At 39.3% G+C, this 23,925-nt stretch overlaps 1 protein-coding gene across 6 annotated transcripts in view; it reads left to right on the top strand.

The window, feature by feature from the left end:
• The window catches only part of mfng (MFNG O-fucosylpeptide 3-beta-N-acetylglucosaminyltransferase), a 28,586-nt gene extending 7,180 nt beyond the window's left edge, over positions 1–21,406 (top strand). The window contains exons 2-9 of one of the 6 annotated variants that reach the window (XR_011036879.1): positions 1,408–1,453; positions 1,784–1,886; positions 2,918–3,071; positions 7,977–8,062; positions 9,961–10,126; positions 10,208–10,293; positions 18,169–18,315; positions 18,520–21,406. Coding sequence is in view for 4 of the 6 variants with exons in the window: in XM_068320996.1 (XP_068177097.1) it covers positions 1,408–1,453; positions 1,784–1,886; positions 2,918–3,071; positions 7,977–8,062; positions 9,961–10,126; positions 10,208–10,293; positions 12,283–12,346 (705 nt within the window). In the remaining 2 variants the exon portion in view is untranslated. Of the gene's footprint in view, positions 1–1,407; positions 1,454–1,783; positions 1,887–2,917; positions 3,072–7,976; positions 8,063–9,960; positions 10,127–10,207; positions 10,294–12,282 lie in introns of all 6 variants that reach the window. The other 5 variants (XR_011036878.1, XM_068320996.1, XM_068320998.1 and 2 more) reach the window with 5 other exon arrangements.
• Positions 21,407–23,925: the final 2,519 nt, after the last annotated feature.

The following is a 23,925-nucleotide window of genomic DNA, read 5'->3' as shown; positions in this document are numbered from 1 at the left end:
ATTAAAGAATTTCTGCTTTTTTCTTCATGTTTTGATTTAGAATATAATGTGCAGTGTTCCCAATGCATGGAAATAAAAACTATTATAAGGATTTTGGGCTTTACTCTATTTTTTAAGCAGACTGGTATTATTTTGAACACAACTGTACAATCTGTTCAGTCGTGACTATCATTACCTTCATTTCTCTGTGCTAATCATAGTAACAAAAAAATAATTTCTTCCTCTTATCCATGCTGAAACAATTTATTTCTTTCAGGTTTTTAATTCCTTCTTCTTTTTTTTAATTTATTGTAAAGTCCCTCACTTTGTTAGATTTATCAGTGTATGGACCCATATTGCAGGAATCAGACATGGGAAGAAGGCTCAACAGGGTTTTATTAAATAAGCTGAAATGGTGTGTAGCTGAAGGTCTTTTTGCCTGTAACGGGTAAGCAAGAGGCGGGCAGGCTGATTGTGGCAGACAGGCAGCAAACAGACTACTCAGGCAGGCGGAGTGGAGTGAAACTTAGCAATCACAGTAAAAACCATCAAAAGTACCACCAAACCAGTAGTCAGACGTGTTAACCCTAAGATGAACTAAAGAAACAATGAGTGGTGAATGAAATGAATAAGTGCAAAAGCTAAAAGATTTGAGCTTTTAAGTGAGCAGAGGAAGAGGAGGTTATGAGAGGAATGAGAGGATGAGCTGTGCAGACAGCCATGCTAGGAAACAAACATACAGTATAGATTACACACACCCCAAAAGGGAGGGAGAGACAGGCAGACACATTGAGATGGGGTAAATAAGAGAAATCAATAGGAACAAGAGAGAGGAAATTAACAATTCTGCATACCATTCATGTCAGAGTTTTCTTTCAGTTTTTAATAGAAAGTGTCAATAAAAGAAAAAAGTAGAACATGGGAAAGACAGACAAAGAAACTGAGGATGAGATGGAAAGAGATGAGAGATGGAAACCCCCCCCAAAAATGTAGATTTATTTCAGTGTAGTTTGAGATGGAAAGGGTAATTTCAGCAAATGGTTAAAAGAGCTTACTGGAAGCAGAATGCATTTAAACAATCAATAATTTTATTAATTTCAATTTAGAGCACCAAATGAATGCATGCTTTGTCAAGATAGACCCCATAAGATCACCCTTTAACTAAGGGATCTCTCACGTACATGTGAGCTCTTTCTTCATCTGAGTGCAATGATACTTTTTTTTGGATAGTTACCTTTCTACACTGTATATAATTTCCTTTTTATTTCATTTTTCATATTTTTAATTACAGAAAATTAGCAACATTTGTTTTTTCATTCAAAATTCCAAATCAGCAATTTCAATTTCATTTCAACAAAATTGCTCTTGCAGTGTACAATATAAGGTAATTTGTTTAATCCCTTTTTATTTTATTAATTTTTTTTACAGACATTCATTTTTACAGATGTGGAGGATGTGGAGTTACCTTCAGTTGGTAAGTGGCAACCTTAATCTAGCTGGCACACCAAATGAATATTTAGTTTCAGATTTGCACAAAGCATTCTGTCTATCTTTTCACAGTCAGGGCCACTTTTCTGTCTGTTTAGTACTAGAAATTGTGCTGAAATATTGAGCAATATGTGGGTCTTAACAGGCTTACAAGTTCATGAGGACAAAATGTTTCAACTTTCAACTTTGAAGTAAAGATGTTTTTTTCAGTTATTTATTCGGCCACATTATAATTAATACTTATAAGAACATAAATAATGAAACACTGGGGAAAATGCAGCTGTATAAATCAGACCCTCTCTCTCTCTCTGTCCAGGCCATAAAGTGGTGGTAACAAGCTGCCAGTCAGATCATAGCCAGCAGGCTTTGTCGTGCAAGATGTCTGCTGAGTATGACCACTTCATGGCTTCAGATAAGAAGTAAGATACAGTATCATCCAACTTGCCTATTGTGCACTTAAAGATCCGAATTAGATTACAAAATTTTAATAGTCACCACTGGGATGTTGAACGGTTACAGCTGTAGTTTTTTGTTTTTGTTTTTTTGCTTTGTTGACATCATCTTTTTTGGTGAATAGCAATTCAAGTTATTTTTTATATGTGTAGTGCTGGGTGGTTTGGCATTGCAGTTAGGCATTTTACCACTAATGTGAACTTAATCAATAACGAGTGCAGGATGAAGAGATCAGGCGTAAGTACAGCATGTAACAATTTGTGAAAATGACCAAGACCAATGGGACATTTTTGGAAGTGAGGAGGCTGAACAATATGATTTTGTGTTTTCTGCCAATAGTTAGTGTCACTTAAACAATCTGTTGCAGCGTCTAGCTTTCTTTGGTCAAATGGTCTCAGGAGAAATCCGCGTGTCATCTGAGTAGCAGTGAAATAAAACATTGTGTTAATTGATTTGACTGAGAAGAAGCATGCAAATAAATAAAAACACAGTAGTGAATGGATATTTTTAGAAGAGTAAGTGGGTTAAAATCATTAAAAAATGCTTTTTGGTTAGACACTCAGATATCCCTAATCTGAATATTGTATGGTCCGTGACCACAAAATTTGGCTGAGTATGACTGTTCAACTGTCAATTTAAAATTTACGAGAGTGTCCATAAATTCAGTCACAAGCTTGTGAGAAGTGAGTATGGATGTTAGAAATATCTTGTGAGACTAATTCATCCACAACCACAACAAAGGCATTCTAGATATTAATTGCAAAAAATGTCAATGTTGATTTAATGCATCACGTTTTGTAATCCATGCAATCTTTTAGTCATTTGGAGTTATTAGTAATTATGTACATGAAAAAACCCCAACAAGCAATAAAGTAAGTAGTCCAATCTACTATCTGTCTGGATACAAAAGTGAGAGAAGTAGAGAGTAGCACAGAACCTGGAGCAGTGTTACATTTACAGTCATATGTGTTCTGTTCTTCTCTCTGTGGATCTTCAGGTGGTTTTGTCATGTGGACGATGATAACTACTTGAACCCAGAGGCTCTCCTCCTCTTGCTCTCTACCTTCCCACAAGACAGTGATATCTATGTGGGTAAAGCTAGTCTGGACAAACCCATCACTGCTCATGAACTACTGGATGGCAATGAAACGGTACCATACCACATTTTTTCTTAACCCATACTCTGTATCTTCTTAAACTAAGAGTTGCATCCTTCTGAGTACTGCGTTCACAAAAGGTGAGGTGGGCAACGCTGAAATAAGCAGCAAGATAAATTTGGGTTTTAAGACATGCAAAAACTGAAAATTCTCACCCTTCTTTGTGGCAAAATAACTCGTTTGAAATTTGAAAAAAAAAGTGCACTGCCTAAATTGTATCTCCAGCTAAGAGCTATGATTCAATATTTAACATTATTTATTTTACTTTCAAAACACATAATCTCGCTGACTAGTAGATATGCACCACATAAGCATAACAAGTGAGTAATACAACCAACTGGACAGGTATGTCACCTTTCCTTTGGGAAGCAGTGCCATGATATGAGATCATGAGCTACACACACTACCTCCACTTTCTCTGTTATATACTGTATTTGTGGATCCTAATCAAACGTGTTTTTCTTGGAATAGCTAGAACATTAATGACAATATATGTATATATATATATATATATATATATATATATATATATATATATATATATGCGTCGAGCACGTCCTGTTCCACCTGCCACCAAACAGCGCCTACCACACACGTGGGAGGGAGGATTGTCCCTGTGTCACACCCCCCCCCCCCCCGGGGCAAACTGGCAAGAGAAGAGAAGGCGTCGGGCTCAGGTTCGATGACCCGGGGCGGTAGATGAAGGTGAAGTCAAAATGCCAGCCACGTGAGCCTGGCGGGAGTTCAGTTGTTTGGCAGAGCAGCGGTTCGAAAGATTTTTATGGTCAGCCCAGACAATGAAAAGCTTAGCTGCTCCCTGCAGCCAATGCCGCCACTCATGAAGCGTCAGAAACCCAAGTGGAAGAGTGTGGTTACAGGGAGAAGAGATCAAGAAGGTGGAGGATTTTAATTACTTAGGGTCAACTGTCCAGAGTGTGTGAAAGAGGTGAAGAAGAGTGTACAGACAGGATGGAACGGGTGGAGGAAAGTGTCAGGTGTGATGTGTGATAGAAGATTTTCAACTAAAATGAAAGGAAAGGTGTAAAAAACTGTGGTGAGACCAGCAATGTTGTTTGGTCTAGAGACAGTGTCACTGAAGAAAAGACAGGAGGCAGAGCTGGATGTAGCAGAGATGAAGATCCTGAGGTTCTCTTTGGGAGTGACCAGGAAGGATAGGATCAGGAATGAGTAAATCAGAGGGACAGCACATGTTAGAGGTTTTGGCGATAAAGTCAGAGAGGCCAGACTGAGATGGTTTGGACATGTCCAGAGGATAGTGAATATATTGGTAGAACGATTTTGAGTTTTGAACTGCCAGACAGGAGGCCTTGGGGAAGACCAAAGAGGAGGTTTATGGATGTAGTGAAAGAGGACATGAAGGTAGTTGGTGTGAGAAAAGAGGATGCAGAAGACAGGGTTAGATGGAGGGAATTGATTCGCTGTGGCGACCCCTGAAGGGAAAAGCCAAAAGGAAAAGAAGAAAAAGAAAGAAGAGGAGAAAAGCGGTGAGAGAAGTAGGTGCAAAGGTGCAGCTTCTGGTCCGCAGGTAGGCACTGAGAGAGCCCGGCTCACACTGCTGAATCAGATCCACAAACTGCTACTCGGGATCTGGGTGAATGAGGACAGTGGTCTTTACAAAAACAATCCTTCAACTTGTCAAAAGCCTATTGAGCTTCAGTGGACCATGAAAAGTGAATGTTGGTGGCTCTTAAACATGTAAGGGGAGCTGCAATGCTGCTGTAATCACAAATTAATCATCTATAAAAAATTAGCAAACCCAAGAAAACGTTGTACCTCCTTTCAAATAGTGGGAATTGGCCAGTCCCTGACCGCCTCCATTTTGGCTGGATCGGCCCTGAGTTGTCTTCGTTCCACCACGTAGCCCAGGAACTTAAGCGAGGAAACATTAAACTCACATATGCCTTTACAAACAGCTTATTTTCCAACAACCTCCTGAAAACATCCCTCACATGGTCTACGTGCTCCTTCTGTGACTGAGAAAAAATAGGTATATCGTCCAAGTAAATAAACACGGTCTTATTTAGTAAGTCTTTGAGAACATCATTTATCATATACTGTAAAACTCCTGTTGCGTTTGTGAGTCCAAAAGGCATAACCATGCAATCAAAGTGACCCAAAGGGTATTAAAAGCAGTCTTCCATTCATCTCCCTCACAGATCCTAACCAGGTGGTAGTGCGTGTCATAAGTCCAGTTTCGAGAACACCGTTGCGTTGTAGAGGGGGCTGAATGCAGAGTCGAGCAGGGGCAGGAGGTACTTGTTCTCAATGTTGATAGCATTGAGGCCAAGCAGGGGCAGGGGGTATTTCTTCTTAATGTTGATGACATTGAGGCCAGTGTAGTCAATGCAAGGAATCAGGGTTTTATCTTTGTTTTCCACAAAGAAATACCCTGCGCCCACTGGAGATGAGGAAGGTCTTATGAGCCCTGCAGCCAAAGATTCATTGATATATGTCTCCATCGCTTCTGGTTTGGGCTTAGACAGGTTGTAAAGCCTGCGGGTTGGAAATGGAGTCCCGGGAAGTAAGTCTATACCATTTCATATGGCCTATGCGGCAGGAGAGAGCACGCCAAGTTCTTACTGGAAACCTCTTTTAAATCAAGTTACTCACTGGGGACATTACTCAAATGAATAATTTCTGAGGTTTGGTCAGACAATGAGCATGGCAATGGTTATTCCAGTTCCTGATCGTTCCTGTGGACCAATCAATGTGAGGGTTGTGCAGTTTTAACCATGGGATTCCTGAAATCACTGATGCGAGTGGGGAAGATATTACATAAAACCCAATGATTTCCTGGTGATTACTTGAGACAGTCAAGTTAAGGGGCGTGGTGTGGTGTGTCACCTCTTCCAAGAGTCTTCCATCAATTACCACAACCTTCTTGGAAGAGGACAGCGGAGTCAGTGAAAGTCTGTTATTTTTAACAAAGTCAATGTCTATAAAATTGTCATTTGTCCTTGATTTTATTAGCACCTGGACAGGCAAAGAGCATGGTGAGTCATGAATCCTACCTGATGCTCGTATCTGGGAAGTCGAAGAAGAAGAAATTCAACTCACTAGCACTTCCCCTCCTACCAGTGAGCCCCGCCTTTTTGGCAACTCGGGGCAACTGATGAGGCAAAGTTTGTCCCTCAAGGGGCGCTTTCATTCAGCAAGTGTGAGTCGAGCCCTCCCCAACTGCATGAGCTCATCCGAAAAAGACTGGGCTGGAGCTCGGGGGCATTGATAGAAGAGACAGAGGCGGAGTTCTTCATACTGGGAGGCCTGGCAGGTTAGGAGGACGAGGAGTGTCGGGCTTGGTCCATCTTTTCGCTCCATCTCTCCCTGAGCCTGTTATCAGTGCATGTGGCTAATGTAACTAGCTCATTAAGGGACGTGCAGTCCTCCCTTACAGCTAGCTCATCCTTTATCTCCCCCGCTAAACCCTTCTAAAAGATGGTCTGTAGCGCTGAGTTCCCCTACCCATTACTGGCTGTAAGAATCTGGAAGTTAACAGCATACTGGGAAACTGTTTGACTGCCCTGCTGTAAGTCTAACAGTTGTCCTACTGCCTCTCTACCACATACCAGATGATCAAAAATACACTTCATCTCATCTGTACAAAGCTTTGTAATCACTGAGTAACTCTGATTCCTGCTCGGTTATAGCTAAGGCCCAAGCTGCCACCTATTTTTGACTAGGTGGTAGCATACATGGTGGGCTGCTGGTTAAAAACAAATTTGCATTGTAAAAGAAATTGTGTGTAAGTGCCTAAATCTCCAGAATACCCAGCTGGGCTAGGAATGAATGGCCTTCTGAGAGAAGATGTCTGGGAGCTGGGATGGTGCTGCCGCCTGCTGGGGGGGCGATGGACCCAAGGAGCTGGATGGCGAGAGCTGGTCGTTGATGGCTGCCAGCTGGGTACCTAGCTGCGTCACATTGGTGGAGAGTTGCTGCAGGTGCTCCATTACTCGCAATTGAGTCGTCTCGAGCTGGCCAATCAATTCTCCTTGTGTTGAGGTCGCGTGATTGAGACGCTCTGTGTCTGCGGGGTCCATTCTCACCGGAAGTTTATGTTAGGTGCCATGGGGCAAAAGCAAGGCCAGGACCCCAGATGCAGAGTACAAGAGCAAACAGTTTATTAAGCACGAAGCAACAACAGAAAATCAGTTTTGAGGGAAATGCTTGACTAACAAGTAGCAACAGGAAATCACTTTCTAGAGAAAGGCTAACGTACCAAAGTAACAACAGAAAATGATCTTCTAAGACATAACTCTAGCCAACAAAGTATCAACAGAAAATCACCTTACTTAGGGAGAAGACCAAAAACAAAAGAACCGCTGGATACAAAAACTTGCAGCGAGAATGCGCGTCTCGCCACATTGCTGACGAGGTCAGCAATGTGGCGAGACACGGAGTGCGTGACATTGAAAATCTTCTGGCCCTGAACAAAAGGGGAAAGGTTGCTAAATAGGTCATGGATAATCAGCCTAATGAAACTCAGGTGTGGAGACCAGACTCTGCCCACGAGCCAGGCCTGCCTCCTGCCACACTCCAGCACTGCTGAGAAAGAAACATGATCAGAACAGAAAACAACCATGACATACGACACATAGCCAAATGTCAGTCTCAAAGTGCAATTTTAGTTTTTCCTCATAACTTACTATTGCACATGAAACAAAAAGAGAGAGCATACACACTCATGCAAGTTCACATGCTTCAAAGTGATATTAGTACAGTAATTGAGTTAAACTACAACTTAGATTGTGTATGCTCCCAGTTTCTCTTTGTTGTTGTTGAGCATTTTTGGAAAAAAAAATTGGATAATGCACATGTTTATATTCAATCATTTCTCTAAACAGGTATGTGTTCATATGACATGTTTGTGTTTGGTTATAGAGGGAAGTCCAGTTTTGGTTTGCTACAGGAGGAGCAGGATTCTGTCTGAGTCGACCGCTTGCAGAAAAGATGGCTCCTTGGGCAAGGTATTTATGAGCTGGTGCTTGCTACATATACAGTATGTAACTATTTTATCTTCATAGAGACCAAATGTTCAGATTTTATTTTGCTTTCTTTGCATTGTAGGCACATGGTCCATCAACTCACTGAAATTAGGATTTAGCGTTTCAATGATATTCATATTAGACCATTAATTGCAGAATCTTTTAATTCCTTGTCCCTGAAAACTTTTTATAACTTCTGATATAAAATGTCAAACCTGAAGAGAATGAAAATGAAGTACCTAGCAAATGCAAAACAAAATATACAAAAAAAATAAGTGCACTTAAATGTCACACAATACATAGTGTGATATTAATGCCCTCTTGCAAGTTTGCTGTTTGGTATCAGAATCCCTTATGACAGTTTTCTGAAATTGCTTCAGTGAACCATCACAGTTATTTATTTCTGTCTTAACCAGCAGTATAACTTCAATGTAAAATAAGATTAATAAACTTACAAAGTGATGAATCACTTCCTATTTATATTTCTCTCAATCAACTGAGTGCTGTCACTCTATGGAATCAGTCTTAAAATTTATTATGCTCTTAGTAAAGTTCAGCCATAATACACTGTACATACAATAAGTAATGAGCCAAAAATGTCAGTTAGGTCAATGTCAGACTTCATATATTTTTGTCATTAGAAGGTGTTCTGTCTTAACTATACAAATATTCTAAATCAATAAAGCAGTCTATCTATATGGACTTTGCATAACTCAACTAACATTAATCTGATAATCTCATGTGTGGTAAGTGTATTGCTAACATAAAGGAATGCAGAATTGGATGACATCTTCCAATTCTGCATTCCTTTAGGATGTGCAAGTACATAGCAGCAACATACAGTAGCCAAACTGGTATTTCTCTCTCTGCAACTTCATATAAATGAACCCCAAAAGAAGTCAGAACTAAAACTGTTCCATGAAAGGTCCATGTTCACTGCATCAGATTTATTCTATACAGGTTTAGGTCATTTTCATAAGAGCACTAGTTTGTTACAAAGGGCCAGCACTTGTGTTGTGTTTGGATTTACAGCCAAATTATTGGGAACCATGATGAAGGCAGTTTATGTTATATGAGAATTCACTTCACAGCAATAACTCTGGTTGACATTCCTGCAGTCAGCATGCCAACTGCATCTTCCCTTGTGATGTACACCTGTTGTACTGCGGCCTCTCATTAAGACCACCCTAGTGTATGTTTCTGAAATAATCATACGGTTCAATCAGCATCCTGACATGCTACATCAGTTAGATGGATGGATTATATCTATTAAAGTAAAATAATTTGACACCCATTTAGTTTTGAGAAGAATGAGCATTTCCTGTAAAAAGTGAATCTTGGGTCTTCAAGTTATGAAAAATGGATGCAAAAAAAGATTTTTCTGATTAATTATTTTTATAGTTTTTGTTTCACTTGCAGGTCCTCAGTGTTATATAGTGCTGTATTTGCTTTGACTGCATGAGACAAGAATGAGCATTCTGAAGACAAAATAAATAAACAAAATTAAAAAGAAACAAAAAAACCCAAAACAAAACGGTGAAGGCAATGAATTAGCAAAAACACATGTAGAGATACTTTGTTAGCAGCAGCATCAAACAGTGGAGTAAGTAGATAGATGGCTTACTGGTGAAACGTCTCCATTCATTATGCTAACTTAATTAAAATTTTATTGTGGTTAGAGATGTGTTCTCTTAAAACCTGTAAACACACAAAAATACACATGCAATTTGAATTGGTACTGTACATAATGAGTTCTGTATTTTAAATCCAAGTCCATTATTCATCTTTAAATATGCCGAATAAAATGTTTTTTTAGTTAGCTGTAATTTGTAAAAGTAAATCTGCACTAATATGTATGTGGGATCTTGTATGGATTTCAGTGGCTCTCGGTTCGAACAGACATCTGCGAAGATTCGTCTCCCTGATGACTGCACAGTGGGCTTCATTGTGGAGAGAAGGCTGGGTCTCTTGATGGTCCACTGTCCTTTATTCCATTCCCACCTGGAAAACATGCTGCTGATCAGCCAGAAAAGCATACCACACCAAGTAGTGGCTGACACATAAACATACACATTCAATTGTATGGACATGTGCATTACCTTATATTGTTTTTTTCCTCCTCTGCAGGTGACTCTGAGTTATGGGATGTTTGAGAACAAGATGAACAGCATTGAGGTGAAAGGAAGTTTTTCTAGGGAAGAAGACCCATCCAGGTTTGTTTAGCCCTTCATGGTCTTACAGTATTTAAAACACAAGCAATTTCTGTGAATTTTAAAACCACTCTCAAGTTTTTATTATGTTAGAAAATGTTATGATTGTTGCTGTTGCAAGGCCATAAACCTAAATTTACAAATGACCCTAAGGTCTTTTTTCCTCCGGGATTAATAAAGTGTCTGTCTGTCTGTCTGTCTGTCTGTCTGTCTGCCCGTCCGTCCGTCCATCCGTCCGTCCGTCCATCGATCTATCTATCTATCTATGGAACTGATAACCCTTCAATAAATTACATAAAATACACACTACAACTATTCTCTTGGGTGCTGTAGTCACTAGATACATAGGGTTTGGAGTAGAAGAGTATCTCTTTTTGTTGAACCAACGCTGCAAGAACAAGCAGTGAGTAGTCCAATAGGCAGTACTTACTTTAGTAATTTCTAATGGGAGATCTCCAGTGGGCAGCTTCTTTCTGAGTCCCAAGAATTTTTTGTTCCAAAAGAATTCTGATGAAAATTATACAGCATAACTGAAAAATAATAAGGTTCAGAGACTGCAAACTTCCAAGGCAGAGCATTCACCTTAAAGGCTTCTCCCCAAATTATCGTCAATATGCAACACTTGTATTAAAATTATTTCATTACGAGAGCATACATTTTGAATTTGGATCATTCTGTAACATTTAGAACATCACAAGAAGAGCAGGGTTCATAAAAATCTCTCAAACATATTTAGTATATTTCTAGTATATTAATATATTAATTATTTTTATTAATATATTAATTATTATTTATAGTCATTATTATTTAGTATATTAATCTTAATATAATAACAGGTCTTAATGTTGTAGCTAATTGAGAGACACTAACTTTTGCTGCTGGATGCTTGATATTAAAATAAACAATCCAACAATACTCCATGCAGAAGTGGGGGTGAGATGTAAACATAAGTGATGTCATGGATAGAAAGTTGCATTCAATCAAAAGGCATACCCAAAGACAAAAGTAGGATTCCACTGTTCAAAGTGTTGCTGTTAAAAATTTCTTAACCTCAATCTCTCAAGTGTGGCAGTATTTTAGACTGCGACCAAACAACATTGTGCGCTGTACCTCTGAAAACTGGACTCAAGATAGCAGTAGAGATGATCGATGAATTCTGGCGGTAAAAACACTTCCATCTAGACAGCAGAGAGACCACAGTCACCTAATATAAATGTTCCATGTTTGTTCATCACATTAATTTTTTTCACTGCTGTTGTCTAAAAAACTTGCCCATAAAGTTCAGTTTACAAATTTGGAAGCTTTCATCCTGGCATGATTTATCAGAATATCATTTTATGTACATACTTCCTCTTTATTGGCCTTTTACAGGAGAGGAAACATTCTTAACTCTCATAATAGTCTGTTAGACAATCTAATTCTTATTTTTTGCCCCAATAATATGGTGATAGAACTACAATAGTTTGTCATGAAACAGACTTGAAGAATGCTAACAGAAAAATGGTTTCACTGAATTCCTGTGCCCTACAAAAATGCACTGTTTTCATACTAAAACCTGTTATCCTTGTGCTGATAAATCCGCAAAAACTGTTAAAAATGCTGAAGCGTACTTGCTACATCAGTAGTTGGTGATAACCATCCATTTTCTTGTGACAAGACAAGGGAGTGGGCACAGGAGAAGTGACTTTGTGTTGTTCTCAAGCCTCTTGAAATTAATCTGTCAGCAGCATAGTATGGATTCATAAGAATTCAGTACAGTAAAGTATTCAAAACTATATGCTGCTTATTATCATCAATGTAGCCGCAAGAAGGCACAAGCCAGTGTCTTATTGTGCCGGTCCGAAGCCCAGATAAATAGAGGGTTGTGTCAGGAAGGGCATCCGACATAAAACTTTTGCCAAATCAAACATGCAAATCAAATCTATGACTTCCATACCGGATCGGTCGAGGCCCTGGTTAACAACAACCACCATTAATGCTATTCACCTACAGGGTGCCGATGGAAATTGCACTACTGTTGGCCGAAGAAGGAGAGGAGGAAAGTGTGTTCGTATGAAGAGGGAGAAGAGGAATGCCGAGGGTATAGGACTGAGAGTAAGGACGTTGAATGTCGGAACTAAAAGGTAGAGAGTTGGTTGACATTATGCAGAGGAGGAAAGTAGACATACTGTGTGTCCAAGAGACCAGGTGGAAAGGTAGCAAGGCTAGAAGTTTAGGAGCAGGGTTCAAGTTGTTCTATCCTGGTGTAGATAGGAAGAGAAATGGAGTAGGAGTTATCTTGAAGGAGGAGCTTTTTAGGAATGTCCTGGAAGTAAAAAGAGTGTCAGATAGAGTAATGAGTCTGAAGCTAGAAATCGAAGGTGTTATGTTCAATGTTGTTAGTGGGTATGCTCCACAGGTAGGATGTTAGCTGGAGGAGAAGGAGAAATCCTGGTTGGACTTTGATGAAGTGATGCAGAGCATACCTAGAAGTGGGAGGGGAAAGGTGATCTATACAGGTTGGCAAGACAGAGAGACAGATGAGAAGGATGTGCAGCAGGTTAGAGTGATTCAGGATAGGGATGGAAGTCTATTGACAGGTGCTAGTAGTGTAGTAGGAAGATGGAAGGAGTACTTTAAAGAGTTGATGAACGAGGAAAATGAGAGCGAGCAAAGACTGGAAGAGGTGGCTGTTGTGGACCAGGAAATAGCAAAGATAAGTTAGGATGAAGTGAGGAGGGCATTGAAGAGGATGAAGAGGGGAAAGGTTGTCAGTCCTGATTATATACTTGTGGAAGTATGGAAGTATCTAGGAGAGGTGGCAGTAGAGTCTCTGACTGGGTTGTTCAACAGGATCTTGAATAGTGAGAAGATGCCTGGGGAATGGAGGAGAAGTGTGCTGGTGCCCATTTTTAAGAACAAGCGAGATGTGCAGAGTTGTGGCGACTAGAGAGGAATTAAGCTGATGAGCCATACAATGAAGTTATGGGAAAGAGTAGTTGAAGCTAGACTAAGGGCAGAAGTGAGCATTTGTGAGCAGCTGTATGGTTTCTTGCCAAAAAAGAGTACTACAGATGCCGTATTTGCTTTTAGGATGTTGATAGAGAAGTACAGAGAAGGCCAGTGGGAGCTGCATTGTGTTTTTGTAGTTCTGGAGAAAGCTTATGACACTTCATCCTAACTTATCTTTGCTATTTCCTGGTCCACAACAGCCACCTCTTCCAGAGAGGAACTATGGTATTGTATGAGGAAGTCTGGAGAGGCAAACAAATATGTTAGAGCGGTGTAGGACATGTATGAGGACTGTAGGACAGTGGTAAGGTGTGCTGTAGAGGAGTTCAAGGTGGAGGTGGGACTGCATCAGAGATCAATTCTGAGCTCCTTCTTGTTCGCTATGGTGATAGATAGACTGACAGACGAGGTTAGACAGGAATCTCCATGGACTATGATGATTGCAGATGACATTGTGATCTGCAGTGAGAGCAGGGAACAGGTGGAGGAGAAGCTAGAGAGGTGGAGGTTTGTCCTGGAAAGGACAGGAATGATGGTTAGCCGCAGTAAGACAGAATACATGTGTGTGAATGAGAGGGACCCAAGTGGAAGAGTGAGGTTACAGGGAGAAGAGATCAAGAAGGGGGAGGATTTTAAGTACTTAGGGTCAACAGTCCAGAACAACGGTGAGTGTAGGAAAGAGGTGAAGATGCGTGTACAGGCAGGATGGTACGGTTGGAGAAAAGTGTCAGGTGTGATGTGTGATAGAAGAGATTCAGCTAAAATGGAAGGAAAGATGTACAAAACTGTGGTGAGACCAGCGATGTTGTTTGATCTGGAGGCAGTGTCACTGAAGAAAAGACAGGAGACAGAGCTGGAGGTAGCAGAGATGAAGATGCTGAGGTTCTCTTTGGGAGTGACCAGGATGGATAGGATCAGGAATGAGTGCATCAGAGGGACAGCACATGTTAGAGGTTTTGGAGATAAAGTCAGAGAGGCCAGACTGAGATGGTTTGGACATGTCCAGAGGAGAGATAGTGAATATTGGTAGAACGATTTTGAGTTTTGAACTGCCAGGCAGGAGGCCTTGGGAAAGACCAAAGAGGAGGTTTATGGATGTAGTGAAAGAAGACATGAAGTTAGTTGGTGTGAGAGAAGAGGACAGATGACAGGGTTAGATGAAAGCCACCGATTTGCTGTGGGAACCCCTGAAGGAAAAGCTGAAAGGAAAAGAAGAAGATGCTTCTCGTAATCATCACAAACACTTAAATACCCCCACAAACACACTCACACACACACACGCACGCACGCACACACACACACACACACACACACACACACACACTGTGCCTACTTGCTTAGGTTACACTTCTTATCCTCTTCACCGAGATGCACACTATGCTGATTTCACTGAGTGTTCTGATCTATCCAACATACAAAGAACAAAGGATAACACCCAACTTTGTTTTTTCTGCTAAATCTAGCCACTGCACAATCAAGATAAAGGCAAACATTATGAAGAGATGCTGGATTTCCTTAAGAACCTCTGAAAATTTCCACCCCCATTTCTATTCAACAAAGCAAGCAAAACAAGACATTTAAAAAAACATAACCAAAAGAAAGAACAGGTTTCTGACAACAACCGATAGATTTAAAGTTAGCAATGGCTCAGCAGTGGAGTGGGAGGAAGAGCGGTCAATTCCCGCTCCCACCCAGCCACCCGGAGTATGAGCTGACAGTGGGAGGTGTCGGCTCTACCCTGGAGTATTTCCGAGGTGCCATTAAGCAAGGCGTTGTCCCCCTGTACAAGTTTTTCATTTTGGGTGCACCAGGAAGGAGCTGGCCACCTCTGTACCTCCCATTGCGTGCCTACAGGCCCCTTTGTATGTGTGTGCGTGTGCTGCAGGGGCCATGTACACACCAACATAATTGAAGAAGTTACTACTAGAGTGTGCTCTTAATTTCCCTTCAGGGATCAGACTAGTATATAAAATTATAAAAAATACAATAGATGTGGTTAATGTAATTCTGTTAGTGACGCCAAACTCCTTTTCAAGAAAATAAAAAATTTCAGGATTTATATAAAAATATGTGTCTTTTAAGGTTACATCATTCTCAGACAGAAGTTCATACATTATAATTGATGGCATGTTAAAACTCAAAACAGAGTTCACTGCCATCAAACTCTTTAAGCATTCATTACGTCCTGCTTCAAAAGGCGCCAGAAATAATGTTGTGTATCATATTTTTGATTGGTATGTCCAGGGATTGGAAAATGGACTGGTTCCTTGATAGAAGGCCTTAACTTGTGGCTACGGCTAACTTTGCTCCTTTATATATTTAGTAAAGCTTGCACAGAAGTACAATATGTGAACCGAATGATGTCTACATGCTTTTTGTAATATGATCAAAATAACTGAACTAAATGTGACTTGACATGAAGAACCACAGTGCTTTGATTCAATGTGCAGTCTGTTCTGTTTTCAGTTGATTTTTATTTGTTGAAAAAAAGACTAAATGCCCAAATTCTTTGCTTTATTAGTTTTTATACACAGTATTTGAACATTTTTATAATCAAGCTTTCTCTTGATGAGATAGTGGATGAAGGGCAAAGTACTGGGATTTTGTAGCTAGTTGAACAGAATATTGTTACCTGGTACCAAATATTCCAATCTCAAATGTTGAAACTGAACATGTTTTAGACTGAATTGCTCATTTTTGTTCAGTACAAGCTACTTTTCCTAAAGAATCCCATGTTATCCACAAGTTTGGCAATAAGGTAGGACAGTCATGAACTTCATGAACACTTTTTCAGTTAGAGATAAAAGGAATTTGATGTAAAACAGCAGAACAAATGTGTTTGTCTATCCCAGTACTCACCATCACCAGCCATAAGAACATATTACTTCAAGCACTCCACAGTGAGCTCTTTCTATTTGTTTCCGTCCCTTAGTGTCACAAGGAGTTACATTCAACAAGGATGCATTCTTAAAGGAGCAGGTCAATTTTTTTTTTTCATTTGTTCCTTTTGTTTGTGTTTTGTGAGAAATATATGTTCTTCCAGAGAACTGGGTTCAATAATGCAGCTGCATGAGACTTGCAGACAGATGGACAAAGAATAGAAACTGTGTCATCAACAAATACAGTCAATAATACCGGTAATTGATGGAAAGAGGTGAAAAACAAAAGTCTCTTTTACTGATGACAAGCTGGAATAATGGTTTATCACTAGGAGCACTTTGTGGAGCTTGACAGGAATGCATTTTCACTTTATGCTGGACAACGAAACAAAGTGGGAACTTTTTTGAAAATATGAATATTGTATAGAAAAGTTACTCCATGCAGCTGGTACTGATGTTATCCAAGTCTTCAAAGCATCCCAGATTGATTTGAATACATTATGTAGTAGCCTTTTAAAGCTGGAATCTGTGCTGTTTTCTGCCCCCCCCCCTTTTTTTAGTCTTCTAAAATAATGGATTTTCAGTTGTATCCACTACTCGTTGCACTGATGTGCACATTGTGATGCACATCAGAAGAGATTCAACTCATCAGTCACTGTTAAATATCATAAGGTTGTATTTATTGTGGTTTCTATGTGGTTTATACAAGATATTTATCCTAGATTTCTTCTTCTTGGTTACAGCATTTCATCCAGTTAGCCCAAAATTAAGCATGCTGCAAAGAAAACAAAGTTGTCAAAATAGAAGTACCAATTGTGAACAGTAAATAATATTATTTTGAATGTAACCTATACAGTAGCTAGAAAGCAAGTCTTGAACCAAAGAGAGATAGATGTAGTCTTCTCAGAGGCCTTCTCATGAGAACAAGTCAAAGCAATGAAGAAAAGCAGTGACTGAATGTTTTTAAAATAGTGAGGTAACTTTTCATTTAATATGTTGGCTATTATAGAACCATGTATTGACTTTCTGCAAAGGGGATGTATTGTAATTACATCCCGCAAAGCGGTGATGTATTGTAATTGTCAGTGTTTGTGTTTGTCTGTCTGTCCGTCCATCCGTTCATCCACCAAATATTTTCACAACCGTTGCAGATAGACAGATGAAACAAAAAACACATTACTCGGACGGCAAAGGGGATGAAAATGAGATGATGACCTTGACCTTGAGAAAACTAGGTCAATTTAAACTCTTTCACACTCAGGAACCAGATAAGATAGAAAGACGAGAGAAGACCAGTGTGATTAAGACCATAGATCAAAGCTAGTTCTTTGATCTACCTATAATTTGATTCACCCTGACCTATGAAAGTAGGTCAGGGTACAATTTTGAATTCAGTGACTGCAACATCCCGCGACTTACCCTGACCTACCCTGAAAGTCATAGTCACAGTCATAGTCAACTTAATTGTCAAATGTACCATTTATGCATGATATACAGCACAGATGAAATTAAAGCATGAGTGCAAGCATAAGCGACAGTGGCTGGGAAAAAAGAAACTCCGGGCAGGACCCAGACTCTGGAGGTCAGTCAACTGCCTTGATCAGTTGGATGGGAAAGGAAATATAGAGTGGCAGATAGGCCAGAAAGAATTTACAATCCAAATTGTGGTGTAGCTGCAGAAGTGGGGGTGGGATTTCCAGGCCTTTTGATTTCCTGTCTTCCGTAATTGTTCCCCACCTGTTGAGCAGAATGACAAAGACAGCGGCAGTATTTTGCATGGAAAAAGCCTCCCACCCCCCAAAAATACTAATTTCAGGCCTTGAGTAGGTCAGGGTAAAATTTTGAATTTGAGGGATGTTACAGTCTCTGACTGTCTTGGTTCTGGTTTGTTTTGTATCAGTAATTAAATTCTAAATTGGTTATAATTACTAAAAAAAAAATAGTATCGCACCCCTAAGCCCTCCCCCCGTTACTGGTTCAATATTAACAAATCTTTTCCTGTTGCCAGCCAATACGTACAAAATATGAGAAGAGTCACAGAAGTCTGTGTTGCACAGAACAAGTAAAGGAGATGCAAGTAAACTTGACATGGCAAATAGTCCAGAGCAACAACAGCAATACCTGACAAAGTTCTGATTCACAGAAAAGGACAAACGTAAGCTTTTGTCAAAAAGCCAAATGTTTTTTTTGGGGTCCACCTTGGTTTTTATTTGCTATTCATTTTGTTTTTGGTATGTACCTTATTAAATAGGGTATGCCAAGTATGAAGAATATAATATACCACACATCACTAACAGACAAGGCTTTAATGTATTGACAACAGCTCAGATTCAATATTCATAATTACTTTTTTCTGCAGGTTTAGAACTGTTCACTGCATCCTGTATCCTCTAACCAGCTGGTGTCCTTGAGCTCCTCATTAAAAAGTACATGAATGGGATGAGGGTGGGATATATTCCCGCTGGATGAGTTGCTGTTCCTCGGAATATCTGAATGCAGAGTAAATTCAAATTTCCGTTGAAGTGGAGAATAAGAAAGAAGATATGAAGCCTGGGTCAAAAGAGAACTCAGTTCCTACAACCTGGTGACCCATGTCTGCCCACTCTTTTGTTGATTCCTGAGATGTCTAAGAAGAGTGATCAGATGGACACATTATCAATGCTTTGACTTTGAGCCCTGAAATGCTTTTTTTTTTTTAGTCCTTATGAATAACATAAGGACTTTATTCATCTTTAAAATGCAAATGCTTTTTTGGAGGTTTACCAGTTTACCAGTCATGCACCATTCACCCACATATTCATTTGGTTGCTGTTTGTGAGCAAGAGTTTCCTTATAGTTGGACCAAATTTGTTTATACAGTGCGCCCTCGTTCTTTGCAGTCAATGTGTTCCAGGAACCACACGTGATTGAGGAATCCGCGATTGAGACCGCGACCTATTTATCTTATTATTTGCGGTAATTTAAACGTGTATGAACCCCCCTCATACTGATATGAAACCACCTTCTATCTGTATTACCTTTTTCCACACTCATATCGACTTTTTATAGCACTTTTTTGTCTCACGAAAGTCCGAGACCGATGGAGCAGGTGCACTCCCGATGCCGTCAGCCAATAGAATGCGCGTACAGTATCACGTGACTGCCGACCAAAACACTGCGATGAGGTGGAATCGCAATCGTTGATGCGCGATTGCATGAGGGGCACTGCACAATCAACGATAAAATAATATCAGACTTCATACCAAACATATGAAAAAAATGAATAGCTATATTGTTCAACTATCGAGTATGTTTATCAATGCGTCTTCGACGTGGAGCTATTATACGTCAGAAAATAGTCGGTTTTAACTCCTTCCATTCTGTGTGTACATGGGTCACACAAACTGATGTCCCAGGGTTTTTTGTTGCAGGGAGACGCCAGTCCCCCCCGCTGATAGAAAAACTTTCGGTTACAGCGTCCATACCCGGCATTTTCAAAAAACTTCACTTAGGCTGGCGTTTTCGTCCCAGATATCTGCATTGTCGTGTGTACGAAAGGCGTAACTACAACAAAACCACAACAAAAAGCCTGATGCCTTACGCCATATTGTAAATGGTTTGGCGCCGTGATCGGTTGGGTGCTTGATTGACAGGTAGTGGGTGGAGTTAAGAAGCGTGACAGTGTGTGGTTTTCAACTGAGCTTATTCAAATACATAGGTGGAGAGATGGAACCAGATAAAAGTTTTTCATATTCATGTACCGGTTAGTTATGAGTGTCAAGTTATAAGAAACCAAATATCCAAAAAGGGTGAGAAAGGGGGGGGCGGGGTGTTGAAAAACTCAGTTATTATTCAAGGATGAATAATAGAATTGAACTTTTTCAGTAAATGCAACTCAAGTGGAAATGGATATGTTTCTTGTGCATGTAAGTTAACGTTTGAATCTGTCTGCATTTCACTCTGTGATTTGAGCCATTGTATATGACTGTTGCTGCAGAAGTGAAAATGAAGGTTAATGAACACAGATGTATTTGTTTCATCCATACTTAACTTCTGCTAAAACGGGGTCATTAGGTTGGCACTGAAAAGTGGATTATTTCTTTCACTAGGAGACTGGCCAGGTGCCATTTTCTCCAACTATGGGGAATCACTCTAAAATTCCTTCATCAAAACATCTATCTGAGGTTGGAAATTCATAGAGCTGACCTTACACCTTGAATTATATATAACTATGAAATGGAAAAGCACAAGCTCTCTTACTGAGGGTGTTGAAAAATAGCCCTAACTGCACTTACAGTCCTCAACTCTCAAAAAATTATTTTAAACATGCACAAAGCAACAAAGACCAGATGGCAATCTAGTGTTCTCTGAGACTGATGAAGAGTAGATTGCTGTTTTGAAAAGGGAACATGAAATGATGTGGGATGAGAGAATCAGAGTGCATCAAAATGCAGTAGATGCTGAATTAAAGATTAAATATATTATAATGGGTCAACAAGGCCATGCATTCTTTGGAGCCATTGTCAAGTACTCTGGATCCTGGTCAATTGTTTAATAGTTAATATAAGATGTAAACAATGATGATTTTCCACCATCATATAATTGACATGGTTTTGAGTGAAATGTCCCAATTATTTGATGTTATGCAAATAAATGTTGGTCACAGTTTTTTGTTGGTTTCTGAGGAATTTTTGATTCTGAATTTAAATTTAATCAGTGGAAGTTTGATTTTGTATCATGAAAATATCAGTGTTTATCTCAGAAGATCAACTTTTTGCAGTAACATTATACATTTTTTAATTTTAATTTAATTTTTTAAAATTTTAATATACTGTTTTGAGTTAGGTAAAATTCATAGCAATATAAGTTAATTGATTAGGAAGGAAGTAAAAGGCCTATACGGGTATTTCCAGTTCATTTGAATGATACTGTAATTAATCGTTTAAAATGGATAAAAATGTCATTTATATAATATTTGTAATGGATGGGAGCATATATGGAAGTTTGGTGTTTTCAAGTTGCTGTGCACCTTTAATTACTTTGGTTGAGGCTCCCGTGAGGTCAGTCATTCAGTCAGTCGGGCAGGTGAGAGTGGAGTCACACGGTTTTTTGACCTTTCTCTCTTTATCTCTTTTTACCTCGCTAACTCTCTACCTAGCCACCCCGTGGTTAAAGTTTTGGTTATGATGGATGCTTAATGCACAATTTCAATATTTTTCTGTATCACCCTTTTTTTTGTTTTGCTTAAGTAAACAGTTTAAACTTTACGCGCAGTCCTGTGGATTTTTCTCGTCGATGTGGATAACGAGGGGATTAGTTAGAGCATCAAGCCAAGCTCCATAGTGTTGAAACCTACAATCACCTTTCCCAAAATGTTCTCATATTAGTTTTTTGTGTAGACAGACCACAGCAGAGTACATAAAGAATGTAATGTAATATGTAAACAATAACCAGCAGGGGTGCAATGGTCAAAAAGTAAAATAAAATTTTATTTGTCTGGCCCAAATTCACAACTGAGGGCTTTACGATCTATACGGATTAACACCCACCAGCCTAAGACCCTGGGGGAGAAAAAGCCTCTATGAGACCCACAGTTGATGTATCCCTAGTCTATGGATGTTGCATGAGCACTCTAAAACGTGAGAAGTTCCATTTACTTAAAAGAATCCAGGAAACAGATTGCACTTAAAAAGGAAGTACATAGAACTAACAGTGTGAAGTTAAGTTTACTCAATATTTAATTGTTAAGTTTTCTTCAAATCAACTTGTCAACTAAATTATTTCATTTATTGAAACTAAAAGAATAGTATAATGGCGTAATTGTATAAACTTGATCTTTCTGAGTGTCAGTAACTTAAGTAAGTCAAGTTAGTCTTACTAAACTGAGACTTTAATCAGAATAACTCAGGAATCAGATTGCACTGAGAAAATTAAGTAAACAGAACAAGGAATGATACGTTTGCAGGCTTTTATTATTTTAACATGTGCATGAAGGTAGTTGGTGTGAGAGAAGAGGATTCAAAGGACAGGGCTAGACGGAGGAAATTGATTCGCTGTGGCGACCCCTGAAGGAAAAGCCGAAAGGAAAAGAAGAAGAAGATCTTAAACCAAGGCCACATAAAACAAATGAAATGTGCACCATAAAAACAAATACATACAAATATATAAGCCAAATTGTGTCTTATAAACAAATATTGCTCAAAAAATCTAGAAGCTTTCTGTAACAGCATCAACAACATAACAACAATATATTCTTATTCTGATTACTTCAATTATCCTTCAAGTTAAATAAAATATAAACAGTGTGCTTTGAACTGCAATAAACAAAACGGAAAATAAGTAAAAATAGGAAATTATACTGGCAATCTAGGAAATTTCAAATTCCCAATACTCCATGTCCAGTAACAACTTTTAGTAAAGGTTTTGTAGCCACTATCCAGTATTTAAACTAAGTATATTAATGCCAGTATGGTCTTAGTTATCTAAAACAGAAGGTAATTTAGGCAACTCCAACCAATTCAACAAATACATTCAAGAATTGTTCCCCAGGTCTGACATCTCAGAATGACTGCTTTTATCAATCAAGCTTTTATGCTGAACTTCAAAGTTAGCTTTTGATTAATCAAAACTCCAAATGATATGCACACACTGAAAAACTAGAAACTTAAGTATAGCAAATAAAGTCATCCCCCTATGCTGACTAGTTTTTTAGTGGATATATTTATCCAAATATTTGTTTTCAAATGTTGGGACACCCCACTCATTATTGACCAGTTAGAAATCTAGATGCACCAATTTTCTGTCCTTGTGAAAAATTATTGAATTTATTTGTTGACTTGGTAGGCGTTGCTTAAATTATCTGTTCTAACTAAGACCATACCAGCATTAATACACCTAGTTTTAAATACTGGATAGGGACCGCAAAACCTTTGCAAAACACTTCTCAGTTTTGTTGGTTAACATCAAATATACCTCCAGATCCCTAATTTTAAAGATCTGCCTGCAGTACAACCGCCTACTGCAAGAGAGCATTTTTCAGGCTCTGAAGTTTTGGTCTGCGGGTGGCTAATGATGTCATCCGCAATAAAAAGCCAGATGACGGGGTTTTTGGTGTGTGTGTGTCCGCAAGAAAGAGAGATCCGGAAGTGCCGAGAGCAGCCGACATATGGATTTACCTGATTAGCAGCAGGCTAACGGAAAAATACTGGATGAGTTATACGAACTACAACCAACGATAATTCGGTCACATTGAACATTTTTATGGATTTGGTCGGAGTGCCGGTGAGGACTCGACTAAACGATGGCGAGCTAGGACTCTGATTCGGAACAGAGACAACCGTTGCAGAGAACTTCACCTGGTCTGGTAGGAGGCTCTGGAAGCCGGTCCCCCACATCACCTCCGGACACACCCACACACACTCACACACACGCATTTACCAATGGACAAATTACGGTTTGGATCTTGTCACCTGATTATTTTAGACAATCAATGTGTGTTGATAAATATTATGTGTGGTTTTATCATGATGCATCTGAAATGGGCACTTAATTTTACTTTAGTTTATTTTATTCCTTCTGCAGATTATACCGTAAATATTGGGGTTCACTGTATATATATATGTTTTTCACAAATTAATACAACGTACTATTTGCACTTAAAGTACTGTGTTTGTGTGGTTCATTGCACCACTACCTCCATGAGCCGAATCGGTCTTCTGATTGACTAGTCCAAACGCTAATATCATTAAATAATGTAGCCGGGAAACTTGCTACATAAGTGGCGAGC

This window comes from Antennarius striatus, chromosome 8 (assembly GCF_040054535.1).
Source record: "Antennarius striatus isolate MH-2024 chromosome 8, ASM4005453v1, whole genome shotgun sequence".
Lineage (NCBI taxonomy): Eukaryota > Metazoa > Chordata > Actinopteri > Lophiiformes > Antennariidae > Antennarius > Antennarius striatus.
This window is presented reverse-complemented; position numbering and strand designations above follow the sequence as displayed.